This window comes from Fusarium solani (assembly GCF_023522795.1).
Source record: "Fusarium solani strain SB1 chromosome Unknown bctg00000001, whole genome shotgun sequence".
Classification (NCBI taxonomy): Eukaryota; Fungi; Ascomycota; class Sordariomycetes; order Hypocreales; family Nectriaceae; genus Fusarium; species Fusarium solani.
Genome location: NW_027072156.1, coordinates 913,440 through 931,531, shown reverse-complemented (window position 1 = coordinate 931,531; position 18,092 = coordinate 913,440). Strand labels below are relative to the sequence as shown.

The following is an 18,092-nucleotide window of genomic DNA, read 5'->3' as shown; positions in this document are numbered from 1 at the left end:
GAACCATTGAGCCGCTTTTACCCAACGAAGTCTAGAAATTCATAGTACTAATATTCAGAGCTATGCTGATTTGTTTGCTTGTAACTCCTTTATACTTGGATATCCAATGGCAATGTGTACCTATGTAGTGGTTGTTCGTCGTGGCCGACCGCTAACAGAATTGCTAAGATATTTGCAGGCATAATGCTAGTGTACACATCTTAGTGGTGAGGTGGGGCGACTCTGAGTTGGAAAAACGCCTCCTACCCAACTCGAGCTGTCAAAGGGAGAGAAAAAACCTTGGCCAATTATTTCTTGGTCCCCAAGAGCTCTTGCACGATGTGCCCTTCGCCCATTGGCCACACGCTTGGTGTTGTGGTCGTCATTCTCTACCACTGGCTGCCCATCCAACGAAAAGATGCAAATCCTGCATCAACCGCGGCGGTCACTTTCGAAATATTGGGAACCTGGGAGTCTTCACTCACTCCAGTCTTTGACGTGCTGGCATATCTGTCCATCAACTCAAAGAAACCATAGCACCGAGTCGGTGCCTATCGATAGCGATCCATGATAAAAGAAAAAGGCGACCATGCCCACCAGGTGGTCCCTTGAGAATTATTTGCACTAACGACTGGCCAACGTCTCCGCCTTTGTTTTTTTTTCTTTGGGCTGTTGTTCAAACACAGGTACCTCCCCCGCAGAAATAGCAGGCGCGGTACTTGGCCACGACCCTCGACCTTGGGCTCCCCCTCCCCCACCCTGCTCTCGCTCCATCCATCCCTCCTCTTCACTTTCTTTCCCACCACCTCCCACATCTTGGGAATCTTCGGAATTAGACTCTCTCTCGTCCTGTAACAGCGACGCGTAAAGGCCCGCGCCCAGCAACGGCTCGCTCCTTGGTCACCTCTTTCCTTGCATTCTTCTCTTCATCTTTCTCGTCCTCCCCCACCGACCGACTGAATCCCACCTCCGTCGCTCTCGTCGTCTGCTGGTGGACATCACCATCAGCAACCCCCCACAAACATGTCTCTGCTCCCTCCGGACGTCCACGCAGAGCTTTCACAGCTCCTGCAGGCTCTGCAGTCCTCGGACAACAGCATACGATCCCAGGCTGAAGAGCACCTGCAGAACAACTGGACTGCGACCCGCCCCGAGGTCCTGTTGATGGGCCTCGCTGAGCAGATCCAAGCTGCGGGCGACAATGCGACCCGTTCCTTTGCCGCTGTCATTTTCCGCCGAATCTCTTCAAAGACCCGAAAGATCGAATCTGGCGACAACGTGGATCTTTTCCTGTCCCTGGCCAAGGACCAGGCGGCAGTCATCCGCCAGAAGCTCCTCGAGACCCTCGCCGCCGAATCTGAGCGTCTCGTTCGCAACAAGATCAGCGATGCTGTCGCCGAGGTTGCTAGGCAATACACCGAGACTGGTAAGTATCCGTTCATCTTGAAATTTTCACCCATCCATTGTGCGCCGCTCTGGCTAACATCAAGACAACAGGCGAGCTCTGGCCCGAGTTGCTAGGCGCCCTCTTCCAGCTTAGCCAAGCTCCCGAGCCCGAAAAGCGAGAGAACGCCTTCCGAGTCTTTGCTACTACTCCCGCTATTATCGAGAAGCAACATGAGGAGGCGGTTCTTCAGGCTTTCCAGAAGGGCTTCAAGGACGAGGCCGTCATGGTACACTACATCCTGCGGGGCAATTTCTTTGTCCCTCTACCTACATGTCATAGCGCTGCTAACCACGGCTGCAGGTCCGCCTGGCGGCCATGGAGGCCTTTGCCTCTTTCTTCCGCACCATTAACAAGAAGGGCCAGGCCAAGTACTACGCCCTTATCCCTGATGTCCTCAACATTCTACCTCCGATCAAGGAGTCGCAAGACTCCGACGACCTCAGCAAGGCCCTCGTTGCTCTTATCGATCTCGCAGAATCTGCCCCCAAGATGTTTAAGCCTCTTTTCCAAAATCTCGTTCAGTTCAGTATTTCGGTCGTTCAGGACAAGGAGCTGGACAACATCTGCCGCCAAAATGCTCTCGAACTCATGGCTACATTTGCCGACTACGCCCCTTCTATCTGCCGGAAGGATCCCTCTTATACCAACGATATGATTACTCAGTGTCTGAGCCTCATGACCGATCTCGGCGAGGACGACGACGATGCTGCTGAGTGGATGGAATCGGATGATGTAAGTGCATATTATGCATCGGCCTAACTTTCCCGTCCAGCACTAACAAGGTACTCTAGTTTGATCAGGATGAAAGCGACCAAAACCATGTTGCTGGCGAGCAGACCATGGATCGACTGGCCAACAAGCTTGGAGGCCAGACCATTCTTGCTCCCACTTTCAACTGGCTTCCTCGCATGATGACCTCTATGGCTTGGAGGGATAGACACGCCGCCCTGATGGCCATCTCGGCCATTTCTGAGGGTTGCCGAGACCTCATGATCGGCGAGCTTAGCCAGGTTCTTGACTTGGTGGTCCCCGCGCTCCGAGATCCCCACCCTCGTGTGCGATGGGCTGGCTGCAATGCCCTTGGACAGATGAGCACCGATTTCGCTCCCAAGATGCAGACCGACTACTATGACCGCGTCCTGAAGGCCATCATTCCTGTTCTCGACTCCCCCGAGGGCCGCGTCAAGTCGCACGCCGCTGCTGCTCTCGTCAACTTTTGCGAGGAGGCCGAGAAGAACATCCTGGAGCCTTACCTGGATGACCTGCTGTCACACCTCTTCCAGCTCCTCCAGAATGAGAAGCGATATGTCCAGGAGCAAGCCCTTTCCACCATTGCTACTATCGCCGACGCTGCAGAGGCTGCCTTCTCTAAGTACTACGACACCCTCATGCCCCTGCTCGTCAACGTGCTCCAGAACCAGAGCGAGAAGGAATATCGTCTTTTGAGGGCCAAGGCTATGGAGTGCGCAACTCTGATTGCCCTGGCCGTCGGCAAGGAGCGCCTCGGACAAGATGCTATGACCCTTGTCAACCTCCTTGCCAACATTCAGACCAGCATTACCGATGCCGACGATCCGCAGGCCCAGTATCTTATGCACTGCTGGGGCCGGATGTGCCGTGTTCTCGGATCCGATTTCCTCCCGTTCCTGCACAATGTCATGCCTCCTCTGTTGGAGCTTGCTGTGGCCAAGGCTGACATCCAGCTTCTTGATGACGATGAGCAGGTTGAGCAGATGCAGAATGAGGAGGGCTGGGAGCTGGTTCCCCTTAAGGGCAAGATGATTGGCATCAAGACGAGCACCATGGATGACAAGCATATGGCTATCGAGCTTTTGGTCGTCTACGCTCAAGTCCTCGAGGCCTCGTTTGCTCCTTATGTCGCTAACATCATGGAGAAGATTGCCTTGCCAGGTCTTGCCTTCTTCTTCCACGACCCCGTCCGCTACATCTCCGCCAAGCTGGTTCCCCAGCTGCTGAGCTCATACAAGAAGGCCTATGGCCCCCAGTCCAACGAGCTTCGTGGGCTCTGGGCCGCTACTGTCGACAAGCTCCTCGAGGTTCTGACCGCCGAACCTGCCATTGACACCCTGGCCGAAATGTACCAGTGCTTCTACGAGTCCGTGGAGGTTCTGGGCAAGGACTGCCTGACCCCCGTCCATCTGGGTCGATTTATTGACTCGGTTCACTCGGCCATTGAGGATTACAAGGACCGTGTTGCTCAGCGTGCTGAGGATAAGGAGGGAGCTACCGCTGACGATGTTGAGGATGAGGCTGAAGACACCTTGATCGCCATTGAGGACGACCAGACCCTCCTGTCTGACATGAACAAGGCTTTCCATGCCATTTTCAAGAACCATGGTGCCGCTTTCCTCCCCGCTTGGGAGCGTCTGATGACGACCTACGAGGGTTTCCTGACCTCCCCCGACCCTACTCAACGCCAATGGGGACTTTGCATCATGGACGATGTGCTGGAGTATTGCGGTCCGGAGAGCACACGATACGCCAACTACATCACCCAGCCGCTCATTGATGGCTGCCGAGACCCCTCAGCAGCTATCCGCCAGGCCGCGGCCTACGGTATCGGAGTTGCTGCGCACCGAGGTGGAGCCCCCTGGGCTCAGTTCCTTGGAGGCTCTGTTCCCTTCCTGTTCCAGGTCACCCAGGTGGCAGATGCCCGAAACGAAGACAATGTGTATGCGACCGAGAATGCTTGCGCAGCCATTGCCAAGATCCTGCACTACAACGCCAGCACTGTCGGCGATGTCCAGAACGTGATTACTCAATGGGTAGAGACGCTACCTGTGACCAACGACGAAGAGGCGGCGCCTTATGCTTATGCTTATCTCGCTGAGCTGATTGACCAGTAAGTTGTCGCATATCAGAACTATTATGTGGTGTTGTGATGGACAAGCTAACCATGTATCAATAGGCAACATCCAGCTGTGATGAACCAGGCTGGCAAGATCTTTGTCTTCATCGCCCAGGCCCTCGAGGCGGAGACCCTCCTTGGACAGACGGCCAACCGTGTGGCTGTGGCAACCAAGGCACTTCTCACAACAGCCGGTGTGGACCCTACGCCGCTATTGCAACAATTTTCACCTGAGTCTCAGCGGACAATCATGGGTTTCTTCAACTAGTCTGGGAGTGACATGAAGCCCCGTATCCGGGACCGTCACGACATGGGGTGGACTCTGTTTCCACGGAGTTATCACTTCACGGCATGATGCACAAGGGTCAAAAAGCAAGCATATGATGAGGAGCGTGCAAGTTTATGAGGAACATATAGTTCTGTTTCCAGATGATACCAACAGCTGCCACGAAACGCCCGCCAGCAGGCAAGTTGCCCAGTTCGCTACGAAGCCTCGACGGCGACACGAGTATTGTGTAGATGCTCGGAAGTTTGTGGACTGCTGACTTGAAGGGTGGATGTTGTCATGCCCTATGGGGAGGCCGCGAGGCTGGAGCGTTTGTCATGCCAGGGTCACGCAGCAAGCTGCTAGGGCTTGGGAGTGAATAAGAAGAGGGATAGAAGACGTCGGTGTTGGCGTCGAGGCAAAATAAGGGGGCATTTTGATTAGGTAGGATATATACTTAACACCACCTGGCGCCTTTAATTCAAAGCTAGAGTTATCTTGTTCAAGACGAATGCATCGTGTACCGTGTTCAGCAGTTGCCTAGTCCATAGCACTCAGTATACGCACATTACCTTAACCTCCTCTAAAGGTAAGCAATAAAGTATAGTAAGAATATATGAGAAAGTTTTAAAAGTTTATAGAAACTTTATTATTATCTTTATGAGGAGTTAGGTAAGTCTTTTCTTCTTAACCAGCGTGCACGCGTACCAGCAGCCGACGTATCCCTTTGGCACGCGGCTTATGACGTCAGGGCTCGCCGCTGGAGCCTTCAGCCCGGGAGGCTGAAGATGCCGAGGGATAGGTGGAATGAGTGTCTTTGTGTCTGAGACGCGGGACGGGTAAGGCCAGTTGAGATGACAGATTCATGGTTTCCTAGATTTCTAATATTGTTGGCTTGACATGTGTCGAGAACAGGGTTGACAAGGATATAGCTGTTTAAGCGAGAACAGAATCCAGGAATATGCCCTGGTTTCTCACATTTCAGGACTCTTGCATTCTGCTTCCCAAGGGCACAGCTTACAGGCCAGGTAATCGAACGATTGTAAATCAGGTACACGGCGTCGCCCACAGATCCAAGCCATGAGACAGCATAGTGGCAACAAGAAGCCCCGGACGAGGCAAGGCGAGATGGGATTCACATGCCATGTCTCACTTTTTGCGAGTCGAGATTGTCTCAGGCCTTCCCTTGTTTACAAGACAGCTGTCAGTTTCAAGCTTAAGATAGAGAGAGGCATGGAGGAAGAATCCCGCAAGGTTTCGGGGCCTGAAGGTGAGTTGAGGTTTTGATTGAACTCCGGGTGTGTTTGAAGCAGCTGATTACTGATGTCTTGGGTTTTCTTTCTCCTTGCGCGGTGGTGTTTTAGCCAGTCACTTGGGCTGCATATTAATTTCAGGACGGTTTTCTCCTTTCTTTTGACAGTCACTCTCAAGCTGTCTGAATGCTGTTGTAATGATCTGGACAGAGTTGTAAATCAGAGCTGGAGTTTTCAACATCCATAGCGCTCCAGCATGCATAAAATCGCGGGGGCCAAACGGGCACCAGGACGGAGTACATTTCAGTTTATGCTCCCCTCAAGATAAGAAATAACATTTAATAAAAGAGCTCTAAAGCATGAATATTTTGTCATATATCTTTGATTATTTTATGATATTTTAGGTAAATTTATTCCTCATACTTGAGAAGACGTAAGTAATCATTTTTGATGTTCTGGCGTCCGCATGGTTCCCCTCGTTTGCGAGGTGCTTCCTCCACCAAAGAGTTACAGTACGGGCGCCTTCGTTTTCCCCCACACCAGGGCGCCATGTTCGGCAGGTACCTCAGATGGACACCACTGTGCACGCAGCATCAAAAGTACCCCCCTATCGCGCGAGAAGGTACCGGGCTCACCGGGCTTCCTGCACAAGGAACGGGATTGCACTTGCGACTGCAGAACACGGCAGTCACCGCCCGCCTTCCCGTCATCCACCATCCAGCGCCCTCCATTTTCCCCCTCCCCACCCACACACTCCATCCACTTCTCACGCATTCCCATCCATTCTTCCTTCTGCCATATCCCATACTCTACTTCTGCATCCCTCGCTTTTTCCCCCTTGTCAAGCGATAGCCATCTTCCCCTTTTTCTACTCGACGCGATCCGGCCTCGAATTCCGCCCCGACTTCGATACAGCTTCATCCGCCTATTTCGCCACGCCCTTGATTCGACAAGGAGCTCTGCCAAGGACGATACAACCGCGAGCCTGAATATCCACCCCGCGCATCGACTGTCTACGACTATCCACCCGGCGCCGGTTGCCTCTCTTTTTCTCTCGGCCTTTCGCTCTCTCCGGTCGGATCCACTACGCCAGTCTCAACTCGACCCGTCTAGATCTGTCTCGACCTGATCGACGACTTGTTCTTCCACTTGAAGATCTCCGTGTCCCTCATTCCCGTTCGATTCTATCGACCCTGGTCATTGCTCTTCCGGCAATACGATCCCATCACCCGGCGAGCAGCGTCGCGAACTCCCCGAGTCGACCCAGGCATCCCCCCTCGATCGCGACACAAGATACATCCGTCCGCCCACCACTCTTGAGCGCCTGGCCAGGCCGTCCCGCCAGATGCTGTCGCTATGGATGGCTTCTACCCTCCCAACCAGCTGCATCAGCAGCAGCAGCCCCATCAGCAACAGTACCAACAAGCGCAACCGCAGGGTCAGCAGAATCAGATCCCCCGGCATGGTGCCCGACCCCTCTCTCATGTCTGGAGGGGAGTCGCTTGACGACATCATAATCGACAACCAGAATGAGCTATATCGTCGACGGAGTATGCCTCAAGCCTACGCAAACCCCATGAGCCAATTCCAGATTCCTCAACAGCAGCACCAGGGGCAGAGGCGGATGTCCTCGGTGGGTGCCGGCGATATGATGACCTTTGGAGCCGACAACGGCGACCTCAACTCCTTTCAGTTTAACCAGCCGATAAATACCGGCTTCCCCACCATTAATACATCCCTCGCCATGTCTGACCAGATGGGCAACTACATGGCGGACCCTAATGAGTACTCAGCCATTTCCCCCGATATGATGGGATCAATGATCCCTTCCACATTCGCCAACATGAGTGTTGGTGCAGTGGGGGCGCAGATGCCGAACAACGGTGCGTCCATGAACTTATACTCACCAGCCGGGAATCCCATGGCGGGTCAGTTTCCTCAAGGACAGCTAAATCCCCAGGTCGGGAACGATTTCTCGATGGATCTCACTACGGATGATGGTTCAATGAATGTGCCTCAAAATGCCGTTCCCACAACGAACCCAGGTCCCGCCCCCGCGATAACCGACATGGAGACGATAGATGAACCCAACGACAACATGCTCCAGACTTTCAACTCGGGGGTAGCCGATACGAACCAGAACCTCCCATCCCTTTCCCGTCAGGTCTCAACAGCTTCTGGCTCCGTCGTCTCTCCTCCCCAACCGCAATCCCACAGTACCATGGCCTCGTCCTCTATCACACACCCAACCAGCACTTCTGTCGCGACGACGCCCACAAACGCCGGTACCCCTCGAGACTCGAAAGAGAAGACCGTGTACTCCAAGAGTGGGTTTGACATGCTCAAAGCCCTCTGGCTGGTTGCGACACGCAAAGATCCCAGAATTCAACTCGGTGCGGTGGATATGTCATGCGCTTTTGTTGTGTGCGATGTCACCATGAACGATTGTCCCATTATTTACGTTTCCGACAACTTCCAGAATCTCACAGGGTACAGCCGCCATGAGATTGTTGGTCAGAACTGTCGCTTTCTTCAAGCTCCGGATGGCAAAGTCGAAGCGGGCTCCAAGCGCGAATTCGTGGACGATGGGGCCGTGTACAACTTGAAGAAGATGATCCACGAGGGTAAGGAGGTCCAGCAGAGTCTTATCAACTATCGCAAGGGCGGAAAGCCCTTCCTCAATCTCTTGACCATGATTCCCATTCCATGGGATACAGACGAAATCAGGTACTTTATCGGTTTCCAGATCGATCTCGTCGAATGCCCCGATGCGATTGCCTCGAACCAGGAGCTTGGAGGTGTGAAGGTGAACTACAAGCACAGCGACATCGGTCAGTACATCTGGACGCCACCGCAGTCGAACCAGTGGGAACCCGAGAACGGACAGACGCTCGGCGTGGACGACGTTTCGACGCTATTACAGCAGTTCAGTCCCAAAGGCCTTCCCTCAGACTGGCACAAGCAGTCGTGGGATAAGATGCTCCTCGAGAACACCGACGACGTCGTACATGTCCTTTCGCTCAAGGGCCTCTTCCTTTATCTATCACCCGCCTGCAAACGAGTCCTCGAATACGATGCTGCGGATCTTGTTGGCAACTCACTCTCGACCGTCTGCCATCCATCCGATATTGTTCCCGTTACACGCGAGCTGAAAGATACGACTTCTGGCAACCCCGTGAATATTGTTTTCCGGATTCGCAGAAAGAACAGCGGCTACACATGGTTCGAGAGCCACGGATCGCTTTTCGTCGAACAAGGCAAGGGTCGAAAGTGCATCATCTTGGTGGGACGCAAGCGACCCGTGTTCGCGCTCAGCCGCCGCAATCTCGAGGCAAATGGAGGCATTGGTGATAGTGAACTTTGGACGAAGCTCTCGACCTCAGGCCTCTTCTTGTTCGTTTCATCCAATATTCGGTCTCTCCTGGATCTTCAGCCAGAAAGCCTTGTGGGGACGAGTATCCAGGACCTCATGCGAAAGGAATCACGGCCTGAATTTGGACGAACCATTGAGAAGGCAAGACGTGGAAAGATTGTCACATGCAAGCACGAGGTTCAGAATCGCAGGGGCCAGGTGCTGCAGGCCCAGACTACTCTTTACCCCGGAGATGCCTCTGAGGGCCAGAAGCCGTCTTTCTTGCTTGCGCAGACAAAGCTTCTTAAGGCCTCGTCGCGCAACATCGCTCCCGCAAGCGCTCCGGGCTCCAGATCGATAGCGGCGACTCCAAGGTCAGATAACCAAGCCGGCCATCAGGGATCAGGCTTTGTCTCGCAACCCGCTGGTGGTGCTTTGGCACCTGGCACTCAAGATGCAGCCTTGGCTTCCGACGACAACATTTTCGACGAACTGAGAACCACCAAATGCTCTAGCTGGCAGTTTGAGTTGAGGCAGATGGAAAAGGTCAACCGCATCCTGGCCGAGGAACTTGGTGGACTGCTCTCGAACAAGAAGAAGCGTAAGAGAAGAAAGGGCGTCGGCAACATTGTTCGAGACTGTGCCAACTGCCACACAAGAAACACGCCTGAGTGGCGTAGAGGACCCAGCGGTCAGAGAGATCTCTGCAACAGCTGTGGTCTCAGATGGGCCAAGCAGGTAAGTTGCAAAGCTGCCGATCACCTGTGACGATACTAACTGCATGATAGACTGGCCGGGTCTCTCCGCGCAATTCTTCGCGAGGCGGCAACACTGCCAACGGTGATGCTCGAAGCAAAAAGTCCAACTCACCATCGTCGCCACTACACAAGGAGATTACCGCCGAGACGCCTAACGCACGAGCTGGCAATGGTGAAGGTGTAATCAACCCTTCGCAACTCACGAAGCAGAAGATCGACAGTGGAACTGCTGCGCCCAGCGGCGCCCCTTCAGCTACGGGTGTGAAGCCATCGGCTGTGATGCCACCGTTGAGCCACTCGTCAATGCTACCTGCTGGGCAAGCCTCGTCGATGGTGTCGATCCAAGAGGAACGCGAGACGAGTCAACCCTGATCGATGAGCGCAACCCTTTCCTTTCTCTCCTCATCTTTTTGTCCCTCAGGGTCGCGATCTGATCACGGAGCTTTCGGAGCCGGGTGTCTTGATTACACGGCATTATGATACCCGCCATTTCTTTTCTTCTCGCCTACCCTCGCTCGAGACAGCCCTTGCTCCGAGGATGGCTGCAGGGAATGGCAAGATAGTTGTCACAATATCGACTATGGAACTCAAAAGACGGCGTTGAGCCGCCCTTGTCTGATCTTTATTTGGAGAGGGGAACTGATATACCCCATGGTGCAAGCGGTCTGGAATTTCGGAAATGGGAATAGACACGAATATACCACATATACGAGGCGTTTGGGATGAATACTTTGGACGCAACTGGGACTTTGCTGGAGCCCATGCAGCTTTACGGCCTCGCCATTTCACCACCTATGGGTACAACTCGACGAGCCGCGGCAACGAAGCCTGAAGGACGAATGGACAAGCGGTTAACACTACTTCCCTTGACCAGTCTTCGTGTGTATTAGATGAGAATATCGGGCTAGCGTGGAGTTGTGCTAGGTCATGTTGGAATTTCACATACAACCATGTGTAGGAATGTCGAATCATCATTGTTGGAGGAGTATGAGGCTCATGTACTGCAGATGAGGGGAACAGCAAAGTAGTCTCAGTTATGAAATACGAAACGAATACGATTTGTCCACCCTTGGCTGCCACCATTGGGTCAACATGTGAATCATTTAGACGGGCTTCATACATGATCAACCGACCTGTCGTACATGGTCCTCAAGACCGTTCAACCATGGTAGAGGAGTAACATCAGGCGTTAGAAAACCTTTGATATCTCACTTCGCGAGGGGGATGCATGACCACACTTGGCTATCAATTGGCAGTGATTCACGATCAAAAGAGACGGCTCGCGCCGCAAGCAAACGACCGCTCTCTTACCATACAAATTACGCTGTAAACCAAGCGGTGCTTTGCTTGCCAAACATGCTCTATCATCCTAACACATCAAGGTACAGTGATTCACTGTCATGAGGGTATCCCCCTTCGAGTTCATCTTTCTCAATCATCATCACCATTCTTTTCATCGCTGCCTCTCTGGCTCTCATCCTCTACTGCTGCGACCGAGGAGACTGCACACTTTGCCCGAGGACGCCTCGATCACGATGGCCGAGCCTCATCCGCGACGTGGGCTGAAGGACCTATTTCCCGAAGTTGTTGTCCACATCAGCAAGTTTGCGGACGGTCCTAGTCGCCTCGCGTTCGCGAGCTGCTCGAAACACACTCGAAGCCTCTGGGCGAGATTCGCGTTCGCAAGGATTCGCTTCGAGGGCGACCAAGAGTCACTTGCCAATCGCCTCGAACTCTACCTGAACCGCCGATCGACTATCCCACGTCACCAAATCAAGTATGTGATACTTGTTGTTGTTGGACCCGGCGCTTTGCTGACCTCGGCTTGAACAGGTCGCTCACGATTGTTCTATGGCCTCCTCCAACTCGCCCAGTCGCGACATGGGACATTGATCAGCCTCGCGATACCCCATCTTACGTGCTGCAAGGGCTACCGGGCCTCATCATTGAAGTCCTCCGCCGCTCAGTCAGGCTTGACGTGCTTCGGCTGAAACTCCATCATCTCACTCCCGATCAGGGAATGTCGTTGAGACAGTCCCTCTCACATTCACAAGGTCTCCCCAAGGTGAAGCATCTCACGGTTTACGCATGCCCCGCCGCTGCAGGCACGATAATTCAACGATGTGCCGCTTCAGAGAGCCTGATTTCGTTGCAACTGAATTCAGGCTTTCCGAGCACAGGCGTACAGTTTGCGTCTATACGTCAGCCCAGTCTTCGAAGGCTTGCCCTCGTGATAGACACCAACATCGATGTTGCTGGCCTTCCTACCCAGCATATCGATCGAATTAATCCGACCATGCACTCAACACTTGTTCAGGACATAACCACTCTGTTTACCAGACTTGAGTGGCTTGTGCTAGCCGCGACACACATGGATGCCCCACGTCCATTTAATACCGAGGCTGAAGGTGCTTTTCTTGTATGTTCCTCATGGTTGATCTTCCATGTTGTGTATAGGAATTACGCATATATTCTATTCTGACTAACTGGCTGTTAGGACCATCATATAATCTTGCTCTGCAACGCTATCAATGGTGCTCCCACTCTCAAGCGCATTGCTTTCACACTCCCGGCTGCTCAAATTGGAAGCAGGATCATCCGCGACTCCCCCGACGAAGTGCCAGAGACCCCAGTCGACCAATTCAGGAGAGATTGTTGTTTCGTAGGCCTTGTTTCGCGTTTCTTCGGACGAGCTCCCCAGCTGGAGCAAGTGTGCATCATGACAGGGCCCGGCGAGGCATACAGCGGTATCAGAACGCCAGGGGGGATGGATTTCGAGAAGGAGACCCTCATTGGCGTGGGTTCTCGTCCTGCTCATTTCCCTTGGGGGCTCTTTGAGTAGGGGTTTATTGGAGATTGGGTGGCGGTGGTGGGCAAACCCATGGGCGGACTATGAATGGTTCACGAACCATTTAAGGGATCATATACAAGCAATCTTCCTTGAGACACAGTTGGGAGAGATGAAACATTAAAATTTGCTGCTAGGATTACGATCCTCAGTTGAGCCCTAACATATCTTTGATTGTGTCGCTGTGTTTTCCGTTCTCACATGGCGTAAGCCTTCCACGACGCCATTCCATCTCTTTCTGGGCATGTGGCCATGGTTTACCGGGAAACAGTGCTTCTAGCTATCCAAAATTCTAATGCGGGTTAGATGAGTAGCTACAGTAGTAGAGACTCGACAAGAAGTGTTTCTGCTGCTCAGGGGGTGAAGCCTCGTACGTCAACCCATCATGCGGCCACCCTCCTCCCGGTTATTGCGATACCTCTTCGGGGTCAGGAGTTCGCCATCACATGCCACCCCTGACGTATCCATCATTCACTACGATCGCATCAGTGCCTCTGTTCAGCGCTGGTGCTTATGAGGAGAGGGACCTCAAGTGAGAGTCACGATCTCGGTTGTTCAAGCCGATGGTCTAGGGTAGCCTGGAAGGTTTCAACGAAGTCGACGAGCTCCCTCGACGACAAGTCTTTCAACTAGTCTCATGATTCATAGACCATCTTTTAGAGTAGTTCCAGGCTCCAGATAGCCAGATATGGTATTGTTAGTCGCATTGAGGCAGGAGTTGTCTCCAGAGCGGGTGCGCTGTCAACACAGGAAGAGGCCGACAAAGATGTTCACCTTGATCTCTTCAACAGTGAGGATAATGTTAATAAATTCTATAAACATGACCATAAGTATAGAATAAGTAGTTACAAATCTTAGAAGTATAGTCTTCTAATCATTTTATTTTCTTAGCTAAATTTATGTTATTCAAAGTCTACTAGGCACACAATAGTGTGAGCTATCAACATGGTCTTTTCAGAGCTCCTTCTCGAAACACTCGCCGGTGAACTCGTTCGCAAGATCGGGTTTGTCGAACTCTCTTGCTGTCAGTTCGTCCATCGTGGCAGAGACAGATAAATCGTCTCTGAGTTCGGTCAAGTCTGCCGGTGTTGTAGCCCCACACTAGGACATTGACGGCGAAGTCTATGGTATTGCTTATAGTAGCAAACTGATATGGGGGCTGAGTATATAGGGGTGGGACTGAGTGGTCGAGGCGAGGTTGAAAGAGGGGAAGAGTGAAGAGAGAATACAAAGCTTAAAATGATATATAGTTAGGACAACTCGGTAGGCATTAGGATATATTCGTAGAACCGGACGAAGTAGTAGGTTCGGGCGATTCCGCAAGTTAACGAGCCGTCTCTCCTGAGATACGGATGCCTTTACCGCCACTCGAAGCTAGGTCTTCGACTGAAGTGTTTCCCATTTCTTCGTCCATTTCATATCCCATCGTTAGTCACACGCTCCGAAAAGGAATGGAGAAACGTGTATAGATCTCCGAGAACTCCCAGAACAACAATATACCATGTCGTCCCAAGCTATTCCCCAGTCTTTGGTTGACACAAACTTCGTGAAGTGCGGCGCACGTCGTGGAACTTCACGGCGTCAGGGGTCGCCCCGGCCACGCCCACATTGTGAGCTTCCAACACGAGCTCCTACAGACAGGGCATTCCCACAAGAACGGAACCAACTTGCTCAATGGTTTCCAGGTCCTGCACCCCCGGGCCCGTGATTGGCGCCAGCGATGTTCAGCCTCCATGAACTTCTTCAGGATGTCGAGTGTGAAGACAATGAGGTTTCTGTACTCATCGGGGAGTGCCTTGGAGACATCGCTCTCCTCTCCTGGCGTGCCCTGGTACTACGATCGCAGCCAGTGGGCTGGTCCACGATGCCACTGAGGCGGTGGAGGAGAAGGCTGTTTCCAGTGCGTGCGAATTCAGACGTGTTGATTATCATGCCTGATAGTGTCGTTTGGAATTCGCCAACGTTAGGTCTCTCGTTCGATAGAGCCTTCATCATCCTCCATGGTCGATCTCCCAGCTGTGGGTTGGGTGAGGTTCCTGGTGTCGCTCATGAGGTATATGTAGTATAAGAACAGAAACTCCCGGCTCTCAGTACATTCCGAAATCTTCTTCTTTATATATAGTTATTAGGCTGTTAAGGGTCGCTCGAATCCACAGGAAGAAGTGGGTGGAGGCTGGGAGGGCCTGTCCAGACAACGCTTTCGCCCTTGTCTAGCTCTCTGGAACTGATGGGCGATGCCGTAGAGATGGAGGTTTGGAACCGCAAGAGATCTTAAACACCTTAAAAGCCAATATGTCTTTGACATGTGCAGGCTCTATTTCCCTGCTCTTTTCTAGGTAGTACCGGTAACTCCATTGTCCACATCATTGGGACTCGAAGCAGGCATCTGTCTGCGGTTACGAGAGGAGCATCCCGGCACCGCCATCGAACGCACGACAGAAATTCACCACTACAGGCCAGTACTGGTCACAGATTTACCAACAACTGGCCCAGTTCGCCTTCTCGCAGCGCTCGAGAAATCGCCAGCAAGGCGGGCGGAGAGTGAAACTGAACCATCTGAGGGTCGACGAAGGCTCTGGTTCGGGTCGCGCGGGAAAACGAATCTTGACTAGGAAGCGATGAATAAGAATACATATATAGTTGGGATCCAGAAGCTTGAAGGAAGAGAAATGAAGGATATATATAATTAGGATGGGGGGTAATTGCAGATCCGATGGGAGCGAGAAAGCTCGGCGATAATGTCAAACACGTAGTCGTCTCAAAGATAAGTCGCTTTTCGCAGGTAAAGGAAAGGTCCGCTTCGAGGCAATACACGTAGCTGCCCAGCAATGTCGCTCCATCTGTTGTGCAGCGAAGCCGCTGTGAGCGTAAATGCGTATTCGTACCGCAAATCTCGGACGACTTGACTCATGTATCGGAACATCTTGAGATTCGTCGAATATCAGGACACTGAACCCTGTTCCCCTGAGCCTCGCTATGCTCGGGTTGAGAGGATGCTCCATCCTCTTCGGTGACTTTGCAATCTTTAGCTCGCCGAAGCGCCCGATGGCCTTCCTCGTGCCTGGAGCATGTTCCAAGTAGTCATGGAACTCCGCGATGTCGCGATCATACAATAGACCGCGGACAAAGGTGTGGCTCGAGATGACCACGTCGTACTTTGTGAGAGCGTCGTGAGGGTAGGCCCTGTTGTTGAAAACAAGGACCGATGGGCGATGTGCCTATAGATAAATGTCAGCTTCTAACGAGAAAGACTCATCACGATTTCCAACTTACCCGCTTCCAGTGCTTTCTTATCTCCTCAACCCACTGAAAGATACACCCAGAGCGGCAAACAACCAGAACTGGGCCACGACGTGGGTGGCTCTTGGGGAGCTCATCACGCAGCTCTAGAGCGGCGACGAGGGCTGTCAACGACTTCCCCAGTCCAACTGCATCGCGAAGGATGCAGCCCCGGAAATCTGAGCGTGGGGCGAGCTTCAGTCCCCCTTTGCGCATCCATTGTTGTGAATGGAGGGCCATCAGGAGGTTCTGGTTTTCCGACCACCCCTTAGCTCCTAAGATGCCATCACGAGTTAGCCATCATGGACGGGTCCACCACAGCGTAAGCTTCAGCCAAGCACTTAACAGATGGTATATAAAGATGCTGTGCCGAGATGTATATAATCAAGAGCGCCCTCCTTGTTGTTCCAGGAGCTCACTCCTATAAAGTAGTGTTGCTGCTCAAACGCCTAGCAGGAAACTCAGCCGGAACCAAAGGTGGAGGGTTATTAGGTTTTGTTCGAGCCCCAGTCTAGGAAGTAACCGTTATAATATAATATATATAAGATGGAGTGTTGTTGAGGTGGGTTGAAATGGGATGAATGCGGGAGAAGGGAGAAGGGGATAAGGGGGATAACTCTCGTATAATACTTTCAGAAAGAAAGATGAGTAAGGCATAGGCCGCGTAATGGCTTTTCATGCCAAGCAGGGAATCAATATTGCTTGGGCATCTGACTTGCTTTGCGTACAAACCATATGGCAAACAAAGACGTGCTTCGTCCATGACAAGCAACTATTATCGTTTATACTCTGGAATCATGAAATATCACCAAGGAAACTGGAAAAGGAATCAACCTTGACACCCGTTTTGTTGAATTGAGCAACTATTTGATCAAGCTCAGCACGATTGCGTGTTGTCTCTTCTGAACATCAGATGCCCAGCCGTCCAGCAACCGGCACTCACCCGAAACCATCCGCTTCAGCGTTGCCCATCTACTCATCCATATCATCTCCCGCCATGCTTCCTCCTTCCTCGGCATCCATCCGCTCTGAAACTGCCTGAATGGAAACGTCCAGGAACTCAATCAAGTCTTCCAAGTGCCCTAGCATGAAAGTAACTTTCATGTGGGAGCGGACATGGAACTGCTGGGTCCAGTCGCGTAAGACCGCCTGGAACTTCTCCAAGTCACTGCAGGCAGTGAGTTCCGATCGCATAGCGCTTAGGTCTCTCAGCTCTACACCCACAGCTGCGAGGCCCATTCTCTGTCGCTCAGTCTCCATCATCATCTTGGTCCTGTCAATGCTGGACGCCATGAGGGCTCGGCACTTCTTGAGGAAAGCCTGTAGGGCAGGGAGATTCATTTCCGTGTCGATCGTAAGTCCAGAACGGCGAGGGGGGTGTGCCTGACTACAGTACGCCAGTATGCATGCATCATGTACAAGTCTCGAATACCCTCCACGTAAGGAACAACATCATTGAACCTGGCACAGAAATTGACGATGAATTGCTGGTACTGAGGCTCAGTGACGGCATACTCAGCAAGGTCTCCCTCTCGCAAACCTCGTGCAAGCTCCATGAGCGCCAGTCCGTCGACTTTGGGCGACGGCATACCCGGAAGACCAGAAGGGGATAGCTCCTTTCACAAGGAATGCACCGTTAGCTTATAAAGCTTTTTGGGGAGGGGGCATTCATGAAACTTACTGCATAGGCTGCGGCTGCGGCTTCGGCTTTGTCCATATCAAAGCTGTCAGGGGAATGAAAGAGTGCCCTGATACGGTCGAAGAGGTCCTTCTTGTGCTGCGCGTCGGCCATTCCATCGCCAACACGAGCTTGATCCACGATCGCCATGATTCGATCAATGAAGGTAGGATTCTTGGTGCACGTGAACATGGACATGTTCAGGATCAGGTCGGAAACAGTCACCCGGAACTTGTCAACCTCGGGCTTCTAACCCAAGGGAGACTCAGTGCTCTGAGAGCTGGCCCGTGGATGCCCCTCGGGCTGCGCGTTGGGAACAGGATCTCCAGTGTTGCTCATAGTGTCGACTTGTATCGCAAAGGTA

The 18,092-nt window shown here is 52.5% G+C and overlaps 5 protein-coding genes across 5 annotated transcripts; 3 read left to right on the top strand and 2 right to left on the bottom strand.

Annotated features, from left to right (window-relative positions):
* Positions 1–1,002: 1,002 nt before the first annotated feature.
* Positions 1,003–4,563, top strand: MRS44_002397 (uncharacterized protein; the record flags this gene model as incomplete). The annotated part of the gene is made up of 5 exons (XM_046274209.1): positions 1,003–1,405; positions 1,477–1,652; positions 1,727–2,158; positions 2,218–4,289; positions 4,356–4,563. 5 exons carry the CDS (start codon positions 1,003–1,005, stop codon positions 4,561–4,563), a joined length of 3,291 nt encoding a protein of 1,096 aa, XP_046126971.1.
* Positions 4,564–6,362: 1,799 nt separating this feature from the next.
* On the top strand, positions 6,363–10,295 carry MRS44_002396 (uncharacterized protein; the record flags this gene model as incomplete). Its single annotated transcript, XM_046284854.2, has 3 exons — positions 6,363–6,373; positions 6,969–9,903; positions 9,954–10,295. 3 exons carry the CDS (start codon positions 6,363–6,365, stop codon positions 10,293–10,295), a joined length of 3,288 nt encoding a protein of 1,095 aa, XP_046126970.2.
* A 1,163-nt stretch (positions 10,296–11,458) lies between these two features.
* MRS44_002395 (uncharacterized protein) lies at positions 11,459–12,765 on the top strand (the record flags this gene model as incomplete). Its single annotated transcript, XM_046279700.1, has 3 exons — positions 11,459–11,700; positions 11,757–12,342; positions 12,421–12,765. The coding sequence occupies 3 exons, from the start codon at positions 11,459–11,461 to the stop codon at positions 12,763–12,765; spliced, it is 1,173 nt and encodes a 390-aa protein (XP_046126969.1).
* A 2,913-nt stretch (positions 12,766–15,678) lies between these two features.
* MRS44_002394 (uncharacterized protein) lies at positions 15,679–16,290 on the bottom strand (the record flags this gene model as incomplete). Its single annotated transcript, XM_065622808.1, has 3 exons — positions 15,679–15,832; positions 15,883–15,989; positions 16,045–16,290. 3 exons carry the CDS (start codon positions 16,288–16,290, stop codon positions 15,679–15,681), a joined length of 507 nt encoding a protein of 168 aa, XP_065478880.1.
* Positions 16,291–17,022: 732 nt separating this feature from the next.
* Positions 17,023–17,926, bottom strand: MRS44_002393 (uncharacterized protein; the record flags this gene model as incomplete). The annotated part of the gene is made up of 3 exons (XM_065622807.1): positions 17,023–17,437; positions 17,512–17,663; positions 17,732–17,926. 3 exons carry the CDS (start codon positions 17,924–17,926, stop codon positions 17,023–17,025), a joined length of 762 nt encoding a protein of 253 aa, XP_065478879.1.
* Positions 17,927–18,092: the final 166 nt, after the last annotated feature.